Source organism: Phocoena sinus, chromosome 13, assembly GCF_008692025.1.
Source record: "Phocoena sinus isolate mPhoSin1 chromosome 13, mPhoSin1.pri, whole genome shotgun sequence".
NCBI lineage: Eukaryota > Metazoa > Chordata > Mammalia > Artiodactyla > Phocoenidae > Phocoena > Phocoena sinus.
Genome location: NC_045775.1, coordinates 75,559,632 through 75,585,029, shown reverse-complemented (window position 1 = coordinate 75,585,029; position 25,398 = coordinate 75,559,632). Strand labels below are relative to the sequence as shown.

The 25,398-nt window shown below is 44.2% G+C and overlaps 2 protein-coding genes across 2 annotated transcripts in view; one reads left to right on the top strand and one right to left on the bottom strand.

The window, feature by feature from the left end:
• TRABD2A (TraB domain containing 2A) overlaps window positions 1–1,843 on the top strand; it is a 59,741-nt gene extending 57,898 nt beyond the window's left edge. Inside the window, 2 exon segments of the mRNA XM_032652543.1 lie at window positions 152–287; window positions 1,193–1,843. Of these exon segments, the coding sequence (XP_032508434.1) occupies window positions 152–287; window positions 1,193–1,236 (180 nt within the window). The 3' untranslated portion in view covers window positions 1,237–1,843.
• Window positions 1,844–4,079: 2,236 nt separating this feature from the next.
• The window catches only part of DNAH6 (dynein axonemal heavy chain 6), a 293,512-nt gene continuing 272,193 nt past the window's right edge, over window positions 4,080–25,398 (bottom strand). Inside the window, exons 71-77 of the mRNA XM_032653510.1 lie at window positions 19,662–19,791; window positions 16,843–16,970; window positions 13,022–13,207; window positions 12,404–12,476; window positions 11,437–11,588; window positions 7,667–7,889; window positions 4,080–4,358 (exon numbers count right to left, since the gene is read on the bottom strand). Coding sequence (XP_032509401.1) covers window positions 4,255–4,358; window positions 7,667–7,889; window positions 11,437–11,588; window positions 12,404–12,476; window positions 13,022–13,207; window positions 16,843–16,970; window positions 19,662–19,791 — 996 coding nt within the window. The 3' untranslated portion in view covers window positions 4,080–4,254. The remainder of the gene's footprint in view (window positions 4,359–7,666; window positions 7,890–11,436; window positions 11,589–12,403; window positions 12,477–13,021; window positions 13,208–16,842; window positions 16,971–19,661; window positions 19,792–25,398) is intronic.

Sequence of the window (25,398 nt, the reverse complement as noted above, 5' to 3'; positions counted from 1 at the left end):
TGCTTTAAGCCAGGGCCGGGGCCAGGACCCCATATTTATCTCTGTTAACGAACAGATGGGGCGGGGGGCATGGGTGGGTCTGTTAAAACTAGTATGAGGCTGGAATAAAGGTTGAGAAGAACTTGATTTCCCAGCCCTTTCTCCACCGCAGATCAGGGAGACGCTCATAGCTTTCCGGAGCTGGAAGCACCTCTGTAGGAATGGGCTTGTTCAGCCCCTACGTTTTGCAGGGAGCATGGTGACCACAGAATGTGCGCTTGCAGAGATGCCCAGTGGGTGGATCAGAGGTCAGTAGAGGAGCCAAAGATGGGGACCCAGCCTGGTTTCTGCTGGAAGAACTACACCAGAGAGGCCTGGGATCCAGGCTACAGTTCAATTTATACCAGACTTTTTGAGTTCTTCCTACGTGCCCGCTGTTGTGTTGGTGCTGTGGCTTTGGGGGTGAACCAGACCGATACTGGCCCTGCCTTCATGGAACTCACAGTCTGGGGAGGAAGCTGGATTTTGAGTTGATTATTCACAAGGGGAGTGCAGGGGGCTGCGGGGACGTGCGTGTGTGTGTTTGTGTGTTGGACATTACTACCTAACTTAGGGTGGCGGGTGTCAGGAAGGGCCTCCTGGAGGAAGCGACCTTTTGGTTGCTGCTGACTAGAAGCCTGACAAAGTGGAGCCCAATGAAGAGAGCTTCTGAGTCTGGATCAGGAGATGCAGGCATCTGATACCTGCATAGGTGCTTAATAATGAATGTTGAATGAATGTGTAAACAACTGAACAGGGAGGGGAGGGAGTTCCCAGCAAGGGGAACAGTGCAAAAGCCTGATGTGGAGAGAGTGATCATGTTAAAGGAACCAAGATGAAGTAATTCTGGCTGGAGCCTGGGAGGTCAGTGGGAAGAGGGGTGAGGTAGGTCTAGAAGGTAAATTGGATGGAATGACTGTGGGAATCTCATGCCTGAGAGAAGTAGGGTGCCACTGAAAGGTTTGAGGCAGGCATCCCGTGTGCTGTGGGGTTTGCATTTTTAAATGGACAGAAGCTGGCAGCCAGATGTGACCTGGAGAGCAGGGACAGATCCTTTTGGTGTCCATGTGCCCCATGGTGCCTGACACGGGGAGGCTCCTCAACCATCCTTCACTGATGGAGGAATACACTGACCTGTTTAGTACCTTCTCAGTCTGGGCCATTTCCTTTCAAGGTGGCCATGCAGGGATTGGGCACTTTACACCAGAGCTGAGCTGAAAGGACCAGGTGAGCCTGCGCTTGTTCTGTCTTGACCTGGGAAGGCTGCGTGGTATTCACATGACACCCAAGCTGGGGTAGGGGAGAGAGCCAGAGACCCGGAGAGGAATCCTCCTGGCTTGGCGGTGCCGCTCTGTGTGGTCAGGGAGGAGGGTCCCTGCTTGACATTGCCCAGAGGCTGATAATTAGCAAGTCTGAGCAAACTAATTTTAATAATCCTTGAACCAAGAAGCAAATAGCTGGGGGAGAGTTGTTCAGTGTGCTAGTCTTCGTGCCTGTATCATTTGGTTTTGTTGTAGCAGTAGTCATGAGGGCCAAGACGTAGGAAATCTGTTAACGTACTAAGATACATTCCTGTCTTTGGAGGAGAGAGGTGAGAAGGAGCTGTGCAGGCCTTTGGGGGTCTCGGAGTATCCAGTGGCTCTTGCTGTGCCCTGAGACTGTGTCTTTCTCTTTGCCTCCAAATGCTGGGATCCCACAGCTCCAGGTCCCCGTTCTGGACAGGCGCATCTCCGCAGAGCTGCGGCTCCCTCGCCCTGGGCAGTCTCCCCACAGCCAGATGGTGGTCAGCAGTGCCTGCCTGTCTGTCTGGACACCTATGTTATGGGTGCTGGTGCTGGCTTTCCAAACAGAGACAACCCTCCTGTAATGACCAGAGAAGCCAAGACCTGACGCCTCGGACTTGAAGGACAGCCATTTTGTACTCCACACTGTGCTCTGGCCCTGATAGGCCCAACCCAGGAGAAGAGACTCAAAATTAAAAAGCCAACGTTGATTCTTCTTTTTCCAAGGAATGACTTTGGGTTATCCAGCAATGCTTGGGGGAGGTGTATAGTTTTGTAACATAATGAGCTGTATGAAAATAATTAATTGTAAGAAAATTATTAAATACTTTTTTTTGTGTAGATTTTTTGCCACAATGTGTATACCAAGCAAACAACTCTTTTTGCTCACATGCTCTGAATACTATCCCTGCTGCACTCCTGGCCCCACTCCTGGGCCTGCCTGCAGCCGTGGACCCTGCCCCTTTCCTCCTTCCTGCTGCTCTTCTCCCCATCCTCTCCTGGTTCTGGAAGCAACAGAGTCAGTAGGCTGTGGAACTTCTGTTCTGCTCCTCTCTATTCAAGGTCTGGTGACTAGTGTGGGTCCTGCACTCTGACAAGTGCTTTCATTATGTACAGTGTGTGAGGGTGTCTCATCCACACGCTGAAGACTGGTGGATAGGTAGGCTTTGTCAGGGGTGTTGTACAAGAAAATGGGTTTCAACCTCTCTCCCCGTCCCTGTCCTGTGTGTTACTTATTATTTATATGTCTTTGTGTTTTCCAAATAAAGTCTTATGAAGAATCTGTATATAAAATGATTAAAGATAGAATTTCCCTAGTTGAGTCTGAAATGGGAACTTTCAGCCTTGCCCAGCTGATACCCGCCCCCCCTCCCCCTCCCCCCCCCTCACCCTGCGGCCACCATGGTTACAGACCAGGGTCTCCCGCCTGTGGCAGAGTTTCCTTTTGGTTCTCCTGGGCCTCTGAGCAGCTCACAGAAACCCAGAGGGTCTGCCCAGGACTTGGATGGGGCCAATAAGTATCTGGTTTCAGGTACCTTGATTGCCTGGGCTTACAGTTCTGTGGCCTTCCCTTCCTTTTTCCAGAGACTTTCTTGTGGGTTCATTCTTGGTCATTTCCAGGGCCAAGGAGATCTTTGAGTCCCACTGAGTGATGTGATGGCACTCAGGATCCATGTTCACCACCTTTGCTCCATTCTGTGTCCCCTGTATTGCAGGGGTAGGAGGGCTAAACTTTCCGAGATTCCCTTGCTGCTATGATCGAGAGTCTTCTAATGAGACACACTTAGTGAGATTTGGAAGGTGAAAGGGGCAGAAGACCTTTTTCTTTGGTCGTAAGTGGCAGTTATGTGCAGGCTCCAGCAGACACAAGCTTGTGTGGTGGCCAGGCTCTGCATGAGGCTGGCACAGCTTCCTGCAGCTCTCTGACCTCGGATTACAGCGGCTGCGGTGCCTAATGTCAACCCTCTGACTTCTGCAGCTGTAGCCACTCCCGTGGCTTAGGAGGCACCTCTTCCCTCTGATGCCTAATAGAAGTGGTGCTCCCTGCTTCGCAGCGGCTTGAGTCTACAGGATTGCTGTGGCTGACCCTGTTCTTCCTGTAAGCAGGGGGCGTGGCTTTCTCCAGAGGCCCACATCCGAGCTGCGTGGTACCCAGTTTCTTGGCTCATATCCGGGCCGAGGAAGCAACAGACCCGGTTGGCAGGGCTGATGCAAAATGGTTTGCAAACCACAGTGGCTGCTCCATCTCAGCCCCGCTTTTGAGGTGGCAGGGGCGCCGATGCACCTGGAGGGCGACTTGGCCAGTTTTCATACAGTTTTACCCCAAAGCGGAAAATTCCTCTGCACTTGAGTGGGAGCGACCTGCACTATCGTGAAAGACCGCAGGCTCTTCTGAGGATTGTAATCCAGCCCCACAGCATGGGGGAATGGCACCATGGGCCCAGATCTCATGTGTTGGGCCCTGAGCCTTAATCTGGTCTAGACATGGAAGAACCTAGGGCCACGAGACTGACGTGTACAGTGGGCCTTTCACATTAGCGTGAAGAGGAAGGAAGCCCATGTGGATGAGGAAGTACTGAGGTCTGACTCGCCGCCCCTCCCCCCCACCCCAGTCCCCTCCCCGCCCCGTCCCAGACACCCCCCCACCCCCCCACCCCCGTCCCAGCCACCCCCCTTACTGATGGGAAGCTGCCTCCTGCATGGGGGAGGGGGAGCAGGCTTAAGAGGTGAGCACTGAACTCACTGCTTTCACATCAGAGCTTGAATTACCACCAGTAAGAGAAACTCAAAACACTTTATTTTAGGTTATAAAAGAAATAAAAGCCACACTTGCTACCTTTAAGCCAGATCAGAAGTAAACCTGTTTCGCTCGCATACAAATTACGCAGACTTTTCTCCCCCATCAGGAAAGATCTCTGGCCTGGTTCTTCTTAAGCACAGAGGTGGCACCTTTTCACTCATTTAGTTGGCAGAGCAAAGCCGATCCCTTGGCAATCCAGTAATGTTTGGACCGCTTGGAGGGTAAGAGGATGGTCACCACAAAGTTGGTTGAATGACCTAGTTAAGAATACAGGGAAAAAAGGGTTGTTACTTTAAAGAATAACCCCTTAATACAAAAACCACTGTACTGGGAGTTTAGACACCTGGGCTCCAGACCTGACTTTGCCTCTAAAGAAGAAGGGCAAATAGTCCTCTACAGATTTCAGTTTTATGCTTTATAAAATGAAGATGTTAGAACAAATGATCCTTTAGGACCTGTCCAGCTTAGACCTTGTATAACCTTATAAACTATGTTTCAAGTTCTCTGCAGTTTGTTTCAGGGAGCATTGGACTAGGATTGAGACCTGAGTTTTAATGGGATTCAGGGGATACAGTTGGTAGGTTGGGCATCCATCCGTTTGTCCATCTGCTTGTCCATCCATCCATCCATCCTTTGTTCCACCCAGTAGGTAGGCACTGGGGTCCTGAGATGACTAAGTGCAGTCACAGGTATGTCCCTCAGCTCTGGGACACCTGAAGAGGGCACTTTTACCGTTTCTTCACTGTGTGCCTGGGTGAGGGGGGCCAGGACCAGGTTGAGAAGAGGACCCTGCCCTCAGGATGGGAGTTGCTGTTTCTGGCCTTCACAGCAAACCCCATCTGTGTGGAAGTTGGGGCAGGTGGTGGTGTCCCCAGCAGAGAATGCCTACATCTCCCCTTTCCTTATCTTTGTATGTTGTTCCCTGCATGGTGCCTTGGCAGGTGCTCAAATGACATTTTTTAGTACATATGCAGAATGTATATGTATAGTAACCATTAGTTTGAATTGAAATTCAAACAAGGTCCATACCTTGCAACAGTGATGTGTTGTTTAAATCTCTTTCAACTGGTAGGTTCCGCTCTGTTCCTTTTGCCACCCCCTTGTAATATATTTGTTGAAACAACCAGGCTATTTTCTCCTGTGAGGTTTCCCAGAGTCTGGCTCTTGTTGACAGCATCCCTGTGGTGACTTTACACGTGTTCCTCTATTCCTGCAAGGGTGGTTAGATCTAGAGGTGTGATCACATTCAGGGTTGAGTTTTTTGGGCAAGAATACTTCCTAGGTGGTGTGCACTTCCATCAGGAAACGCCTTGTGTCTGGTTGTCTTTCTTTGTTGGAATGTCAGCAGCAGCTGATAATTATTACTTAGAGCCATTATTTCATTAAGGTTAATAATTTTACATTTTAGTGATGATTAAGTCTATAGAGTCCATCTGTGATTTAATTGTTGTATGTGGTAGGAGATAAGGATCTAAGTTTGGTATAACCAATTGTCCCAGCATCATTTGTGGAATAATTTCCATCTTCCTGATCAATTTTAAATGATGCTGGTATTATAGGTCAAGTTCCCATATATGCACAGTGCGTTTCCGGGCTCTCTCTCCAGTACATTGGATCTGTTTATAGTATCTTGTGCCAGTGCATTGTCATTTTAATTACTACCTTTTCTTTGTTCCTTTTCCTGAAAACCACAGAGTTCCTGTTGGAATTTTAGCCAATAATAAGAAGAAAAATGACTCTATTAAAAAATAGGCAAGGGCTTCCCTGGTGGCACAGTGGTTGAGAGTCCGCCTGCCGATGCAGGGGACACGGGTTCGTGCCCCGGTCTGGGAAGATCCCACATGCCGCGGAGCGGCTGGGCCCGTGAGCCATGGCCACTGAGCCTGCGTGTCCGGAGCCTGTGCTCCGCAACGGGAGAGGCCACAACAGTGAAAGGCCCGCGTACCGCAAAAAAAAAAAAAAAAAAAAAGTACATGTCCCTACAAAAACTTGTAAATACCATTATTAATTCAAAAAATACCTTTGAACACTTTTTTAGGTTTGTCATAGGAGTGGGAGGTCATGTGACACGAATGTCTATTTTAGTTCTATTCTGTACATTACCCTTAGAGAACACCCTTTAACTGAATATTTTATTAGAAAAATAAATATCATCAGTATCTATATTCTCCATTCAAATGAGAAAGATTTTTTAGTTATTTCTTCCTGGCTCCTCTCCCGTATTTCTGTCATCTCGAAATTTAGTTCCAAGTTATTATAAATTCATTTTTATGGTCAAACTATTAAAGATTTAACCGTGTGTGTGTGTGTGTGTGTGTTTTAAATAGAGGATCAGTGGTGATTATTTTAGAGCCTCTGTAATGTCCAAGACGGTCTTTATTACAACTTTTCGTTCAGATGATAATTTGGTTGCACTTGCAGTTCTGGTTCAGAGTTGTTTTTCCTCAGCCCTTTGAAGAAGTTTCTCTATTTTTATATGCACTGTGGATAATGAGACATGTCTGAAGTCAATCTGATTCTCATTTTCTGGAATTTTAGTTCCAGTATATTAATGCATTTCACCTCTTTGAGAATTTTCTTTATTTCTGATGGTCTTAGGTATCACTCTGATATATCTAGGTTTCTTTTAAAATTTGTTTATTTGTTCGTTGTATATTTTAAAAAATTACCCCTACCACTTTGTGAGATCTCTCAATCTGAGGACTCAACTGTTTCTTCGGTTCTGGGAAATTATCAGCCAGTTTTTCAAATATTACTGCTCTTCCATTTTTTTCTCCTTTCTCCTTCCAGATTGCCTACTAGATAAATGTTGGTGATTTTAACTCCTTCCACAGTGTCACTTAAAAAAATTGCATTGTGCTGTCTTTTGAGGGATTTCCTTAGTGCATTCTCTTGTCTCACTCTCTAGCTGTCTGCATTCAGTTCTTCAGCTTATCTGTTGATATTGCTTTCTTTTTATCTGGTTCCTTTTTTTCAGGGCTGTATCTCAGTTTCAGGTCTACTAAGATTTCTCTTTTTGTAGCATGGCATTCCACTTATTTGTTTTAAAATCTCTTTTCTACGCTGAGTCTCAATGGATTTGGTCAGAGATAGATGTGTCTACTCAGTCCATCATTTTTCAATTAGAAGACACTGCTCAAAAAACTACTTTCTGGGACTTCCCTGGTGGCGCAGTGGTTTAGAATTCACCTTCCAGTGAAGGGGATGCGGTTTCGATCCCCGGTCGGGGAACTAGATCCCACGTGCATGCCGCAAATGGGAGCCCGCTGGCCACAACTAAGACCCGGCACAACCAAAATAAATAAGTTGAAAGACACACACAAAATAACCTATTTTCTACTCATCAGACTAATAGAAGCAAGCATTGGCTTTATAATATTAATCTACACTCAGCATTAAGACAAGTAGAATTTACCGCATCTATAAATTTGTGTGTTATAAGTGGTCTTGTTTTAAGCCTGGCTAATTGGCCCAAGATCACCCTTTGTACATTACAGTTCAGCATTTGGACTTTGATGATTGTAGTTTGCATTCGGTCATTATACTGATCTTAGCACATCCTCACCTGTGGTTGAGAGTGTCCCTGCCCGGGCCCCTGTCTTGTAAAGTGGGGAGTGGTAGAGTGTTGGGTTTGGCTCGTAATTTTGTTGAGGTTCAAAGTGCACCACAGGCAGCATTGGATTCATCTGTCCGGGCAGTGCGTCTTCTATCACCATCTCCTTATTGTCCCATCGAGAAGCATCCATGAATATCCCATGGACAAGAACACCATCCTCAGGAGAGGGCAACTGAAAGACATGCAGAAGTTCATAGGTGAGAAGAGGAGAAGGGGTCAGTTTTGTGGGCCACCTCCTAGTCCTACAACCTCACTCAGTTCTAAGAACCAATCCAGAGATTCTCTTATCCTCACATTTTGGAGAGGAGAATGCCAAGGCTCCAGAAGGTGAAATAATTTGCTTCTCAGTTTGTCACCAAATCTCATACTTTTCACACTCCCACAGGCTGTCCGCTAGGGGGTACCCCTGGGAAACCCACTGATGGGCTTCAGACTCTGATATCATGACGTTAGGATTTTCCCCTTCTCATGGGAAGTGGATGGACAAGAGGGCTGTGATTATCATCTGTTATTTTTAGCAAGGCCTTTCAAAGATCTGGGTGCCGTTCCAGAAGATAGGTTATATATTGGCAATAATGTTTGCAGAGTGCCTATGGAAAGCTTTTTAAGGTAAATTTTGCAGGAAGTGGGACTTCCCTGGTGGGGCAGTGGTTAAGAATCTGCCTGCCAATGCAGGGGACATGGGCTCGATCCCTGCTCCGGGAAGATCCCACATGCCTTGGAGCAACTAAGCCTGCGTGCCACAACTACTGAGCCTGTGTGCCACAAGTACTGAAGCCCGCGTGCCTAGAGCCCATGCTCCGCAACAAGAGAAGCCACTGCAATGAGAAGCACACGCGCTGCAATGAAAAGTAGCCCCTGCTCGCCACAACTAGAGAAATCCCGCACGCAGCAACTTAGACCTGATGCAGCCAAAAATAAATAAATTAAAAAAAAAAAAGAAATTTTGCAGGAGAAAGAGAGACAGAGACAGAGACCCTGTCCCTCAATGTCCTGTGATTAGATGTCACCACTGGTATACAATTTCTTCCAGTTGTGGGCTTCTGTGTATCCTTCCTCAAATATTGAGTGAACTTGGCCAGTTCTGGGGCCCTAGACCTTTGGATAACTGGAGCTTCACACCTGCAGGCAGAGGACCAAGCTGTGTGGTCATAAGGGATGTGTTTTATAGTGAATAAAAGGATGGTAAGTGCTTTTTGGTTGGACTCTACTACCTAGCGTCCTGTAGTTTGTCCCTCGCGTGCAGCGAGGTAGAGCAAGGCCTTCCTGTTTTGGGGGCTGCTCTGTATGCTTGTGCAGGTTTGCCTGAGTAGAGGCTGAAACCATCCTGCCATCCACTTGCCAAGCTGTGTGTAGGAGCCGTCGGCACACACACAGAGCGAGTGCCTTTTCCTAAATGGCACAAAGGCGGCAATGGGCTGACAGTGACCCTGCTGTTTGTAACAGAACTCAAGTCGTCCAACAGTCTCCTGCTGTGTCTTGCAGACGTTTGCTGGGAGGACCAGGAGATGGGCTGACTATACAGTTTGCAGTCTCCACAGAAGGCAGGCGGCATTCCCAGGCATCACTGTGGTTCACTGCACATGACCCACGTGGAGATGTGTGTAGACTGGGGCAGGCTGGAGGGACGGAGGCCCGGTGGTCACTGTAAACATCTGTCCGTCAGAGTCAGTCTATGTGGCAGATGGAGCGTGCCGGGCACAGAGCAGGGCCAGCATCCAGGACGGACTGGATGAGGGCTTTTATGTGGGTGTTGTCCTGCCCTCCTGCAGCCTCAATTAGTCCTGACCTGGGCCTCAGATGCTCTCCTGGCTAAGAAGGGTCTCAAAATAACAAGGAGTGCATCTTTCAGGTGATTTCCCCCTACTTTTGCATGCAAATACTTTAGCATCAAAAAAATTTTGATGCTAAAACAAATTCCCTTAAAGAGGTAAGCTCTTTCATTGTCATTTTAAGATACAGGCAATTAAGAGGCATGGGCTATTACAGCATTTCATAGAGTAATCCATGAATATGGGACCAATCTCATCTTTGTGTGTTTTTGCTAATCAGAGCAAAGACTAGATCAAGCAGATCTGAGTGGGTGGATACTGATTAAGTTACCCAGGAACAATTCCTACTAATACCATGATACTTTAAGGAAGGTTTAGTAAAAGCCACTTACCCCATCTACACTGACCAGCTAGTGAACACATTCTTGGCAAAAGCAATCTGGAGCAGATCTTTGATTTCACAGCACACATAGAAAATTACATTAATAAGGCCCACTGGGGTGGACAGGTGCTTTGAAGCAGAGGTTTCCCTGCCCCATCAATATCTCAGCACGTTGAAAGTGGGCAGCTCAGATTGGCAGTGGTGGCTCTCACCCCGGCTATATACTGGAATTGCCAGGGGAGCTTTAAAATATAATGATGACTGATATAATTGGGGTGATTTTGACATAATTGGGTGTGGACTGAGCATCAGGATGGTTTTAAAGCTCCATAGGTGATTCTAACCTGCAGTCGAGGTTGAGATATTCTAGAGTAGGGGTTCTGAAACTCAAGTGGGCTAAGAACCCACTTGTTAAAATATCGATTTCTGGGTCCCAGCCCAGTTTCTGATTCAATCTGGAATGAGTCCTTGGAATTTACATTTCTTTTTCTTTTTTAAATTGAAGTATAGTTGATTTACAAAGTTGTGTTAGTTTCAGGTATACAGCAATGATTCAGTTAACATATATATGTCTATGTCTATATATATATATATATATATATATATACACATACATATATACTTTTTCAGATTCTTTTCCCTTATAGGTTGTTACAAAATATTTAGTATAGTTCCCTGTGCTATACAGTAGGTCCTTGTTGGTTATCTATTTTATATATAGTAGTGTGTATATGTTAATCCCAACCTCCTAATTTATCCCTCCCCCCTTCCCCCTTCAGTAACCATAAGTTTGCTTTCTACATCTGTGAGTCTATTTCTGTTTTGTAAATAAGTTCATTTTTAATAAGTGCCCAGGTGATGCTGATGCTGCTGGTCTGCGGACCACATTTTGAGAACCTCTGCTCTAGAGGGAGTAAACTACATAAGCAAAGAGTCTGAACTGCTTCCTTAGTATTGATGCATTCCTATTGGCTAAGTGATGTAGTTATAGTTACATGATATGTGAAGTTAGCATATCAATTCTGCTAGGAGGCAGCTGAGTGAACGAGGCAGATAAGTTTAGCTTATGATAACAGTTATTTATTGTGGGTTCACTATGTGCTGGTCACATGACACCTGAAGTTTCAGTTACACTGCCCTACAGCTCTGAGGTTGGTGGCATGAGCCCCATTTTGCAGATGTGAACACTGAGGTGCAGACATGTTAGTAATTGCTCTTGCAGACACAACTGGGGAGGGAGAAAGTCAGAATTGACTCAGGGCTGCCCAGTGCTGAAACTCTGGTTTTTAACCTCTTGCCATATTGCCTCGGCACGAATGAGAAAGTTACTGTAGGTATCTACAGTATTGCTGTAAAATATATTTTTACAGGTCAGACTAATTTAGGCAGTTCTCATCCGGTCACTGCTAATTGGGGAGCTTGTCTTGGGGCTGTGAGTCCCACCCTGCCCTCTCCCACTCCTGCAAATGGAAAGTGGGGGGGTAGGGCAGGGGAGATTGCCTGAGATACTGGATGACAGTGGGACAGAAGCTGCTGTGCTGTAACAACTGTCAGGGGGACAATACCTCCATGTCCATGGGCAGTTCTTGTCCAAACTGCACTGACTTGGCAGCGTCTATAACTGTGGCTTGATCCCGATAGATAGGAGTCATGTTGTACTTGAAACTCAGCTCATCTATAGGCAAATTATATTTCCGAGCATGATTTTGAAGAGTTCCTGTAAATATGAAAGCCAGAAACCTGGGTTACTGTTGCCCAAACATGGTCCCCACCCGCCTCAACCAGGATGCTCTGGCGTTAGAGAGCTTCCTCTCCATCCAGAGGACCCAACCATTAACATCTTACTCTGAATTAGTTGGGAGGGGTGGAGCAAAAGCATGTGCGAATTTTGGTCCTGGTTGGGAAGAGAGGGGAGGCCAAGCCTAAAGTGCACCGCTCTGCCAATGAGAGAGACAAGCCCGTGAGGCAGTTTCAGAGCCCAATCTCCCCACCTTTAGCATCTTGCGTAGCTTGTCTTGTATGGGCTGTCTGTAGGCTCTTTAGAAGGGACTCAGGATGAGACAGATGAAGGGCTGGGCTCATTAGCATCTAGGAGCCCAGAGACCTTGGTCCCCTCTGGGGTCCTGGGCAGAATCCCTGAGGGCCACTGGAGGGATAGTAAGAATATTTTTTAGAGGGAAGGACGCTGCTCAGAGGTGGGGCCAGAGAAGGTGGAGAGCAGGTAGTGCCCTTGAGCATGGGTTACGTGGGGACTTGGGGTAGCTGTGTGCATTCACAGGGCAGCAGCATTTGCACTGGTAGCCTGAGAGGAGTGGGCATTAGTTTGCTGGGGGAACATCTGCTATTTCTGCCATCCTTTCCCCACCCCAGCAAGCGAGGAAGAGCAGGGCCTTGTTCGGCTGCCTTATAATCAACAACCCCTTGGTTAGGCCATCAGCAGCCATGCCATTTTCAAAGTTCCTGGAAACCCGGCACAACTCATCACACATAATGATCGTTCCTATGGGATTTTTCTAGGGAAAGCACTGGTACCTGTTAGAAATCCTTGAGGAAAGAAGAAACCGGAGATCCAGAAGGACTTGGGCTGTCCTCTTTTGAGCCACAGCTGAAGGAGAAACATTACACCATAATGTACTTTTTTTTTTTTCTGAGATAGAATTTGTCTTTTAAATCAAAGTTGTATTTTGGAGGGTGTCCAGAAGGCAGAATCTAAACTGGTCCTGAGTTATCACCAGCCCCATTCTTACTGCCTGCCCTGTCCCCCTTCCTCACCCACCAGGCTGACCATAAACCCAGAAGCTGGTTATTACAGAAGTTCTAGAAGGGGGAGAGGGCGGCAAGGTCACACCTGACCGTTTGGACCCATGTTAGATTGGTTCTGTACCTCATGGTGAGGTCTCATGAACTAGACCTGAAACTCCAAGGATGGCCTGGAATTAAAATGGACTGTGGGGATAAGGGTCTAGGGAAAACTATACTATAATCAGCATAAGACTTTCAAACTGACACTGTTCTGGAAGTTTCTGTTTCTTTGGGTTCAGATGATCCCTCGATGGTTGTCAATATTTCAGTTAGCGAGGGCTTCCTAAGAACTTGAGGGCAAACCATGTCATCAAATTCATCAGACCCCAAAGAAGTGAATTTTCTTACGTCCACAAATGCAGTCCTCAGAATAAGGTCTTTGACCCACGATCCTAGTGGCTTCAGGGATGGGTAGGCTGTGTTGGACCACAGAGAGGGAACCTGGTTGTTGAGGAAACTGTTATACACTTTTTCCATTTCTTCAGACATCACCACCAATCCAGCAATGGCTTTGCTGAGCATATCTAGAGAGGTCTGAAAGAATAAAAAGGGGTTGGTGCCCTTCACAGATGTAATTATCAGGTGGGAATGAAACTTGTTCATGGTAGCAGGTGTTGCCTTACGCTTAAGGACCTGGTTGCTGGGTTCCATCCTCTCTGTCAACTATGTGCTGGACCAGACGCTCCAATCTTTCATGCATTTTTTTTACATGTGACCAGAGGGGTGTAAGACCTTGTAGTGGAGGTGATTCAGGCATAATAGCAGGATCCAGTGAAGTGAAGAAGGGAAGGTGGAGAGATGGCCCCCAAGTATGTTGAGAAAAGCCATCATCCAGCTCTCATCCAGGCCAAAGGAAGAATGGGCCTAATGATTAGTGATTTGGGAACCATGGACAGGGGGATGAGGACGTGGGAAGTACCTCTAACTCTGCCAAGGGGGAGCCTGCGGCCCCAGCAGTTATAGCAGAAAGGGGAGATTCTTAGATGAGACCAATCTTTCAGCTGATTCCAGAGAGCCTCCTTATACTGGAAACACTTTTTTTTTTTGCAGTACGCGAGTCTCTCACTGTTGTGGCCTCTCCCCTTGCGGAGCACAGGCTCCAGACGTGCAGGCTCAGCGGCCATAGCTCACAGGCTCAGCCGCTCCGTGGCATATGGGATCTTCCCGGACCAGGGCACGAACCCGTGTCCCCTGCATCGGCAGGCGGACTCTCAACCACTGCGCCACCAGGGAAGCCCCTGGAAACACTTTCTAAAGGTATGTCCCTTATCCTCCCCTCATCTCAAAAAAAGACAGAGGCCGGCAGTAGTCCTGGGAGATGCTGGACCCACAGCAGCCATGGGAAGTACAGGGTTATATCCGCCACCTGGCTAAAGGTAAAGGCAGGCCATATAGATTTGTATGGCTCTCATGGGTTCCAGTTTTGTGACAACTACTGCCATACATGGGGAAGATATTACAGGAAGATGTTAGAGACCAAACTTACGTTGATTAAAAAACTAAGTCCTAGGACCACATGCAGATAGTTCTAGAGACGGGCGACATGTGACAAAACAGGTCTAGTCATCCTTCCATTCCTTCATGGAGTTACCCCCCTCCTCCCAACTTTTTCACAAGAGGCAGTGATAGAAGAGAGGAGTGTTAAGTAGGATCTGAGGAACCATTTGCAGCAGAGCTCAGGAAAAAGGGCCTCAGCCAGAGCCCAAACAACCCTCCATCTTAGACACCAAAAATGGAAAGAGGTAGCAGAAGACTTATCTAAGATTCATGGAGAACACTTAAGTCAGCGAGCTGCAAGGGCCAGGCTGCTAGTGCCTTCCAAAACAGCGTAGACAGAGGTCACATTGCGGCCAGTTCTCTCAGAGGAGGCAGCTAACATGTAGTCATATCCAGCGGCAAGAGCGCACGTCAGAATGTTCTCCCTTATGGCTAGCGGCCTTGTCTCTCCCAGAACTTGCCCTGTCTCACAGTTCTGTAACCGTCTGGAGGAGAGTGAGCTCACCAAGATGGCAGCCCGAGGCCCCTGAGGCTCCCGCCCTCCCCTGGCCTTTCTTATCACTACCACTGTGAGGCCTTGCTGTTTGCTGGGTGAGGTGAAAGGGAGGCTGGGACAGAGCCAGGGCAAGGCAGGACAGGGCAGGTGCCAGGATGAGGGAGACCTCTGGTGCAGGCCCAGCATACAGTGGTGGCCACCACCCCTCCCTCCAATGGGAGTGCTTGGCTATGACTCCTGATTGCCTTGCAGGCTGCTTCTCCCAGGGCTCCTCTCTCTTCTACTTGTTTTTAGGTGAGTACTGCCATTAGTGGTGGACACTATTGTTTGACCAGAAGAAGTGACCGCTTTGTTCCTGAGAGCCACATTCGTTCACTTGCATGTTCAAATATTCATGGAAGATTTAGGACGTGTCAGGCACTGGGGAAACAGAGATGACTCATATACTAGTCTCCTTCTCTTCAAGTTCATTGTCTACTGGGGGAGCCATACTCATGGAGGAGTAATTACAAAACAAGGTGGTACATTGTACACAAATACAGTGATGGACACAGACACCTCAAGTGATGGAGCCCTGAGGAGGGGTCCCTGTCATCTGGTGGTGGAGGGAAGGGCTGGTGTTCCAGGAAGACTTTATGAGGAAGTGACATTTGGACTTGTCCATCTTTAAGTGGGTGAAAGGCCGTACATGATGTGGAAGATGTCAGAGATGAGCAGCAGCCATCTCCTCTTCCTCCTCTGAACAACAGTATCCTCCTAGTTTTATCTGGGCACAGAGCAATCCAATACACATATTGGGACTACATTTCCCAGCCACCCTTGCAGCTGGGGTGTTGCCATGTGACCAAGCTTTGGCTAAAGGGATATAAGAAAAAATGATGTATGCAACTTCTGGGTTACATTTTTACGAGGAAGCTGCTCTCCCTCAGCTCTCTTTCCCCTGTCCCAGTGGCTGGCAAAAGGGGACAGTTGGAATGGCCACCTTAGTCTCAGAGATGGAAGCTACCTGTTGAGACTGGAAGAGCCAGCTCTCCAGCTGAGATCGTTGGATGAGCTCACAAAGCAAGATTAACTACCTGTCCTAGACAGAGCTTTGTCTGGGTTCTTGACTGAGAGAGCGGTGAATTTCTATCCTGTTTTGGCCACTGTATTTGGGGATCTTTATCACAGCAGCTTCATCTCTACCCTGATTCATTCAATGTAGAAGGTAATAAGCTCTGACCTGACTACCTGGCCTGCTGACACTGGTTTACCTAACCAGATGCCATAGGCCCAAGGTGATGACGTAACGTATTCAGCTGACCCAGTGGCCCCCTAACTCACAAGCCTGGGTATTGCCAGACGACCAGAAACATTTGGAGACTTTCCTTTCCTAATAGGGAAGAGACGGTCTTTAAAAGATCTACCCTAGCTGCCCTTCCCAGTCTTATCACTCAGCCTTGATTCTGTGCTAGGTATTTGGTTCCCTGCTTGGCAGTAGATCTTTTCCTGTTACTGTTCAATATTTGGTCTCTAATAGTTTCCCTTATTATATGCACAGAGACAACAGGAAGTCCTGTAGCCAGCATTACAAAGTCAGTGCCATTCAGAAAGTATTCCTGAGCATAAGGCAAAGGTCTAAATAGTTCTTCTTAAATTTTAGTTGCACTGACGTCATCTGGGGGAGTTTATTTAAAATTCATATCCCCAGGAATTCCTCAAGGAATCCTAACTCCGTAGGTCTGAAGTGGAATCAGGGAATCTACATTTGAACCTGCAGCACAGTGGATCCTAATTTAGGCGTTTTGTGGCCTCCAATTTAAGAAACTCTGGTTGTCATAGTCTTCATATAGACTATGATATTAAAAGCAAACTAGCCATCAGGAACAAGCACTGAGTCTCTCTTAACTGAGTGCTTAGGTCCCTGGTCAAATTCCTAATGAGTCAATGGTAATTCTAAGGGTGCAAGTTAGGATAATGAAGGGTTTGTAATGCCACATAGTCACTAGGCCATTATTAGAGATAGGGAACACAGACTAGAGGAGGGTGAATTCGGGTTTAGACAAGTTGGGCTTGAAGGGTTGTTAGCATATCCAGATGGAAATGTTGAAGTGATGGGAATGGAAACTTAACATCGTTATACACTCTGCACAAAGCTTTGATACCCAATAGCAGGGATGGCAGTGAGCGTGCATACATGTATTAGCCTCAGCAGATTGTTAAACCGGTCCACTTCCTGTCCAAGAACAGTGGTCAAGGAGTTAAGGCGTCCGTGAGGATCCTTGACGAAAAGGCTCTCGGAAGCGTTCTCCATCTCCAGAGTTTCTGAAACACACACGGCTGATTCATCAGATCAATTATTGTTGATTTCTCTCCTTATCACATTGCTATTGGAATGCACTTATCTTAACCTTTCTTAAAGCCAACTTCTCTTGTCCCTGGGGCCTAGGCTGAACGGGAGTCAGGCCACTCGGACTTCAGTGGCAAGTGCTACCTGGTAGACAAGGGACATCCCTGAGACCAGAGGTACCAGGGGTCCTGAGTCATCTCCTCTGCCTTGTGTGTATGCGGCATATGTAAGCCTCGCTCTTCCCTACACACCCGTGTTGCATCTAGGAGAGGAGGGGTTGGGGGCAGGACACCCCCAGAGAGAGGAGAGAGACAGCATTTATCCCGGGTTACTGAGTGTTGTTCAAAGGGACTGACTGGATTGTGAAATGGGTCCATGTTTCAAGCTGGATCGAAAATTGTGCTCTTCTTTTTTCCTACAATCCACCCAGTGGAGGCTCATATAAGCTCTAAAAAATGAAGGGACTGCATTTTCCTTACATAGATGAGTGAAGTGCGAGAAAACAAGTGGCTCTGAGATATGTACATCAATTTCCTCTTAACCGCTCACATTTTGGCTGCTGTAGAAAAATCACACAGCAGTGTGGGTAAGTGCAAGCTCTTGGGCCCACAGGGCTGCGGTTACATGCCTACACTCTTCTCCTTTTGTCAGTCCCCTTGGGCTATTCGGAACCTCAGTTCTCTTGTTGAGCCAATTGCACCCCTGCCCCTCAGTCTCAGCAGATGGCATGGCTTATCATTTCACAGTAAAAGTACAAACTATGAAGCGTGGAGAGAAAAACCTCCTAGGTGTCAATGGAACTCTATGAAACAAGTATACTAACTTTCCATCCATTATCCATCCATCCAGCCAGCCATCCATCCATCCATCCATCCACCTTCATCCCTTTTTCCACCCAGTCCTCCATCTTATGTTTATTAAAAATGCTTCCTAAAATAACTCAGTTGCTTCAATATCAACATAACTCTCCACTCGAGAAGAGAGTCTTCTGAGGGGCTGCTTTAGGAGGAACATAACTGACTTCTGAGGTCACACACGTCCTTTCTTTTCCAGGGGCCTTAATAGTATTGGCAAGACTTAGTCTGTGTTACTGTGATGTAGTAAGAAATATGTATTTTGGTCTTTGTCCCCAGCTTCTGGCCAGAGCTCCTAAAACTCTTATAATTTCCTCATTGATAAGAGTGATGGGAGCATCATTTCTATAATTGTTGGTTTCTGACCCCAACTCCTGAAATAGCTCCTGAGTGATGAAGTTGAAAGGAACATCTTTTGTTATTGATAACAAGCCCCTTTCAACCACACCTGAGTTTATGTTAATGAGATGACTCTTGGACCACCCCTAAAGATGAGGGGCTGGTTGTCAGGAGAAATAACCATGTGGTTAGAGAGTTGGAACTTCTAGCTCTACTCTCTGACCTCCTGGGAGAGGGGAGGGGCTGGAGGTTAAGTTAATCACTAAAGGCCAATGATTTAATCAATCATGTCTACGTAATGAAACTTCCATAAAGACCTAACCGAAGGGGTTTGGAGAGCTTCTGGGTTGGTGAATGCATCATGTGCCAGGAGGGACTAAACCTCCTGCCCTTGGGACTCTTCTGGACCTTGCCTTATGTACTTCTTTATCTTGCTGTTTACCTTTATCCTTTAGTATATCATATTAAGTAATCTGGTAAATGTAAATAACCACTTCCCTGAGTTCTGTGAGTTGTTCTAGAAAATTACTGAACCCCAGAAGGGGGTTGTGGGAATCCTCGATTTATGGCTGGTTGGTCAGAAGTACAGGCCACACCCTGGGGACCTGTTGGCATCTGAAGTGGGGACAGTCTTGTGGGACTGAGCCCTTAAACCGTGGGGTCTGTGCCCACTCTGGATAAAGTCATAACTCAATTGTAGGACACCCAGCTGGTGTCCAGAGAGTAACTGCTTAATGTAGGGGGGAACCCGTACACTTGATGCCAGAGTATTGTGAATAGAGACAGAAACACAGTTTACTTTTATAGTCACTAGTTTTTTTTTTTATGCCTCATCTTTTTTCCCCCTATAATGACATTTCCAACCATGAACAATACATGAAGACATCTAAATCTACAGTCACTCTAAGAAAAGTGTGAAAGTGGATCTCTGTGATGATTCAGGAAGATTCCCTAACTCACCAGAAAACAAAGTGAAATAATCTAGCCACCTCTCTTGTTGGAGAAAAAAAAAAAAAAAATGAAATGGATTCCAGAGCAGGGCTGTCCCATAGAATATTTTATGATGATGGAAATGTTCTCCATTTGCATTGTTCAGTATGGCAGCACTTAGAATGTGGCTAGTGCAACTGAGAAAATGAATTTTAAATTTAATTTAAAGTTTAAATAACCACATGTGGCTAACGGCTACTGTCTCGGACAGTACAAGTCTAGAGATGTTAGAAAACTCAGGAAAAAGTCTGGTTAAAGTTACATTAAGCTAGAAACCAACTTGTTCCTCATGCTTCTGGCAGTTAAGATGTCAAGGTGCTATAGGCTTCTCATCTATAAGTGGAGAGCTCTACATCAGAAGAGCTCTCTATGTAAAGAAAAAATCTGCATAATAAGCAGATTTGGACATCTGCCTATCACTCAGCTTTCGGAGTTTATTCCTAAAAGTCTCATTGTACGTGTATGCTAGGAATTACTTACTACCTGGAACTCTGGTCCGGACAGAAGCAACAAATTCTTGGACAATGTCATCATTGCTCTTTCCCTCTCCACCAGAAGATGACCTTGGCTGAACCTCAAGTATGGTGTTGATTAAAGTGTTGGTCTCTTTGTACTGTAATGGTGAGAAGAGACAGAACAGTGAAGAACCAAATTCTCAAAAAAATAATTTTTCACACATAGTTTATTAGAGAAATAATGGCAGTGGTCAAAACCAAGGAAATTTTATTTTATTTATTTATTTATTTATTTTTTGTGGTACACGGGCCTCTCACTGTTGTGGCCTCTCCCGTTGCGGATCACAGGCTCTGGATGCACAGGCTCAGCGGCCATGGCTCACAGGCCCAGCAGCTCCGTGGCATATGGGATCTTCCCGGACTGGGGCACGAACCTGTGTCCCCTGCATCGGCAGGCGGACTCTCAACCACTGCGCCACCAGGGAAGCCCAGAAATTTTATTTTTTATATTGAAGATAATAGTTGGTAAAATGTGCTCATTGGAAATGATAGTGTTTAGTTCTCGGTGTTATAGTTAAACATTTTTGGTTGAACAACAATGTGAACTTACTGAATGTCATTGAACTATATACTTAAACTGGTTAAAATGATAAATTTCATGTTACATGTGTTTTACCACAGTAAAAAATGGTTAAACAATTTTTGGCTAATTATTTAAAAGGCAGTTATGAAAGTGAGGAAGAAATAATGAGAATTCAGTTTTAGAACATACTTTTATTTAAATAACATTTTCTCAAGGGAACCCTCCTACACTGTTGGTGGGAGTGTAAGTTGGTGCAGCCACTATGGAAAACAGTGTGGAGGTTCCTCAGAAAACTGAAAAGAGAATTACCGTATGATCTAGCAAACCCACTCCTGGGCATATATCCAGACAAAACTATAATTCAAAAAGATACACGCACCCCTATGTTCATAGCAGCATTATTCACAAGAGCCAAAACATGAAAACAACCTAAATGTCCATTGACAAATGAATGGATAAAGAAGATGTGGTACATATATACAATGGAATACTACTCAGCCATAAAAAAGAATGAAATAATGCCATTTGCAGCAACATGGATGCAACTAGAGATTATCATACCAAGTAAGTCAGAAGGAGAAAGACAAATACCACATGATATCACTTATATGTGGAATCTAAAATATGGCACAAATGAAACTATCTACAAAACACAGAGACTCACAAACATAGAGAGCAGAGGGGGTGGGGGGTGGGGGAGGGAAGGACTGGGAGTTTGGGATTAGCAGATGTAAACTATTATATATAGGATGGATAAACATTGGATAAACAATGGATGGATAAACAAGGTCCTACTGTATAGCTCAGGGAACTAGATTCAATATCCTGTGATAAACTATAATGGAAAAGAATATAAAAAAAAGAATGTCTCTATGTGTATAACTGAGTCACTTTGCTGTACAGCAGAGATGTGCACAACATTGTAGATTAGCTATACTTCAATAAAAAAAATAACATTTTCTCAATTAGAAAAGTATTATGGGGAATTCCCTGGTGGTCCAGTGGTTAGGACTCCATGCTTTCACTGCCGAGGGCGTGGGTTCAATCCCTGGTTGGGGAACTAAGATCCTGCATGCCATGGGGTGCAGCCAAAAAAAAAAAAATAGAGTGGTAGAATTTAGAAAAGTATTATAGCTTATTGTTGAAAATTTAGAAAACACAGAAAAGTATAAAGAAAAATTATTCATGATCTTGCTTTTCAGAGATATTTATAACTTTAGTTTACCTCCCCCAACCCCTGGACATTTGCTGTATATATGTGCATATAGTTTTAAATATTGAGCCCATACAATTTATGTAGTATTTATTCTTTTTCAATTTCTTGAACATTTTCTCACATCACTGAAAACTCTTCATGAGTCCTGTTTTCAGTGACTGGTCCTTGCTGGTTTGAATGCACTATAATTAATATAGTTGTTTATTTACTTTTTGGATAGTTCTATCTTCCAGATTTTCTTTTAGAACTGTGCATAGAATATCTATATATGAATTTCATCCGCTATCATTTACATTCTTTACATGATATATTACCAAAGGCATATTTTTAAACTGTGTATCACTACATTGATTTCTAACAACACGGTATCAACTTACATCCCCAACAATAGTGTATCAGAGGACCTGTCTTTCTGTCTTTGTAAGAATTGCTATCATTGCTTAAAAAATCCTTTCCAATTTGATGGGCAAAATAGTTTTTCATTGGTTTGCACTTCTTTGAGGATTCATAGAGTTAAACATTTAAAATATAAGTTCATTGGCTATCTGTATTGTCTTTATAAATTATTTATATATTTTGTACATTTTGAGTTTTAGTGTTTATTACTATTGATTTATAGGAGATAATTCTATAATAAAGATAATTAACGATTTTCTATTTTTTTTCTTGCTGTAAAATACACATAATATAAAATTTGCTGTCTGCACTATTTCTAACTGTACAGTTCAGTGGTATTAAATACACTAATAATGTTGTCACCACCATTCATCTCCATAACTCTTTTCATCTTGGAAAACTGAAACTCTGTACCCATTAAACAATAACTCCTCATTTCCTTTCTCGCCAGCCTCTAGCAACCACCATCCTACTTTCTGTCTCCAAAATTTTGTCTACTCTAAATACCTCATATAAATGTAATTATGCAGTAGTTTTCTTTATTTGACTGGCCTCTTTCACTCAGTGTCATGTCCTTAAGGTTCATCCATGCTGTGCAGAATTTCCTTCCTTTTGAAGGCTAATAATATTCCATTGTATGTATACACCATTTTTTTCCTATCCATTCATCCACTGACACTTGGGTTGCTTCCATGTTTTAGCTATTGTGAATAATGCTGCTATGAACATGGGTGCACAAATATCTTTTTTTTGTCCCTGATTTCAATTCTTTTGTGTATATACCCAGAAGTGGAATTGCTGGATTATATGGTAAATCTGATTTTTTTTTTTAAGGAACTGCCATACTGTTTTTCACAGAGGCTGTACCATTTTACATTTCTCTTTGGAGGAATGTCTATTCAAGTCCTTTGACCATTTTTGAATTGCGTTGTTTGTTTTTTTGTTGTTGGGTTTTAGGAGTTCCCTATATACTCTGAATATTAATCCCTTATCAGATATATAATTTATGAATATTTTCTCCCATTCTGTGGGTTGCCTTTCTCTCTGTTGAATTAAAATGAAAAAATTAAAATAAAATAAACTTTCATGAAGTCCAATTTGTCTGTTTTTTTATTTGTTATTTTTGCCTTTGGTGTCATATCCAAGAAATCATTGCTAAATCCAATGTCATGAAGCTTTTTGTCCTATGTTTTCTTCTAAGAATTTTATATTTTTAGTTCTTTTTTTAAAAACGTCTTTATTGGAGTATAATTGCTTTACAATGTTGTGTTATTTTCTGCCGTATAACAAAGTGAATCAGCTATACATATACATATATCCTCATATCTCCTCCCTCTTGCGTCTCCCTCCCATCCTCTCTATCCCACCCCTCTAGGTGGACATGAACACTGAGTTGATCTCCCTGTACTATGTGGCTGCTTCCCACTAGCTATCTATTTTACATTTGGTAGTGTATATATGTCTATGCCACTCTCTCACTTCGTCCCAGCTTACCCTTCCCCCTCCCCATGTCCTAAGTCCATTCTCTACATCTGCATCTTTATTCCTCTCCTGCCCCTAGGTTCATCAGAACCTTTTGTTTTTAGATTCCATATATATGTGTTAACATACAGTATTTGTTTTTCTCTGATTTACTTTACTCTGTATGACAGTCTCTAAGTCCATCCACTTCACTACAAATAACTCAATTTCATTTCTTTTTATGGCTGAGTAATACATGTGCCACACCTTCTTTATCCATTCATCTGTCGATGGACACTTAGGTTGCTTCCATGTTCTGGCTGTTGTAAATAGAGCTGCAATGTACATTGGGGTACATGACTTTTTTTGAATTATGGTTTTCTCAGGGTATATGCCCAGTAGTGGGATGCTGGGTCGTATGGTAGTTCTATTTTTGGTTTGTTAAGGAACCTCCATACTGTTCACCATAGTGGCTGTATCAATTTACATTCCCACCAATAGTGCAAGAGGGTTTCCTTTTCTCCACACCCTCTCCAGCATTTACTGTTTGTAGATTTTTTTTTTTTTAGCGGTACACGGGCCTATCACTGTTGTGGCCTCTCCCGCTGCCTAGCACAGGCTCCGGACGCGCAGGCTCAGCGGCCATGGCTCACGGGCCCAGCCGCTCCACAGCATGTGGGATCTTCCCAGACCGGGGCACGAACCTGTGTCCCCTGCATCAGCAGGTGGACTCTCAACCACTGCTCCACCAGGGAAGCCCTGTTTGTAGATTTTTTGATGATGGCCATTCTGACTGGTGTGAGGTGATACCTCATTGTAGTTTCGATTTGCATTTCTCTAATGATTAATGATGTTGAGCATTCTTTCATGTGTTTGTTGGCAATCTGTATATCTTCTTTGGAGAAATGTCTGTTTAGGTCTTCTGCCCATTTTTGGATGGGGTTGTTTGTTTTTTTGATATCGAGCTGCTTGTATATTTTGGAGGTTAATCCTTTGTCAGTTGCTTCATTTGCACATATTTTATCCCATTCTGAGGGTTGTCTTTTCGTCTTGTTTATGGTTTCCTTTGCTGTGCAAAAGCTTTTAAGTTTCATTAGATCCCATTTGTTTATTTTTGTTTTTATTTCCATTTCTCTAGGAGGTGGGTCAAAAAGGATCTTGCTGTGATGTATGTCATAGAGTGTTCTGCCTATGTTTTCCTCTAAGAGTTTTATAGTGTCTGGCCTTACATTTAGGTCTTTAAGCCATTTTGAGTTTATTTTTGTGTATGGTGTTAGGTAAGGGTCCAACTTCATTCTTTTGCATGTGGATGTCCAGTTTGCCAAGTACTGTTTGTGGAAAAGCCTGTCCTTTCCCCATTGAATGGTCTTGACACCCTTGTCAAAAATCATTTGACCATATATGTGAGGGTTTATTTCTGGGCTTTCTATTTTACTTCATCGGTCTATATGTCTGTCTTTATGCAGTACAAGTGTTTTGATTACGTTAGTTTTATTGATTTCAAATTTTATCCCATCGTAGTTGGAGAAGATAATTTGTATGATATTTATCTTTTTAAAACTATTGATACTTAATTTGTGGTCTAACATATGGTTTATTCTGGAAAGTGTCCCATGTGTGGACAGTTAACTTTTTCTGGTATTTTTTTGTTGTTGTTTCAAAGATGTTTTGCTTTGTCATTTAATTTTCTTATACCTTTTGGATATACTCACATGTTCTGGCTCTTTCTAATGTGATTTATTTTTCAATTGCTTTTTATGCTTAGAAATTCCTTTTCCAAGGTCAATTAAATATTCTCAATTGTTCTAGTTTTTTTTTTTTTAATTCAGAAACATGGTATCTTCTTATGTATATTTCTTGGAACCTCTTAGAGGTTTTCTTTATACCAGTCACAACACTCGTTTCCACTTACCTGAGAAAAGGGTTCAGAACCTGGGATTACAGATCTTGGTTGTAAAAGTTATATTTTACATAATAGATCTTCTTTCAAACATGACTTTTGACACATTCATTAGGTCCTAAACACACATGCGACATTATCTACTTAATGTTATGGTTAAGTAGTTTGGTTTCCTTGCTCAGTGCCAGTTGTTTAATATTATGACTTTT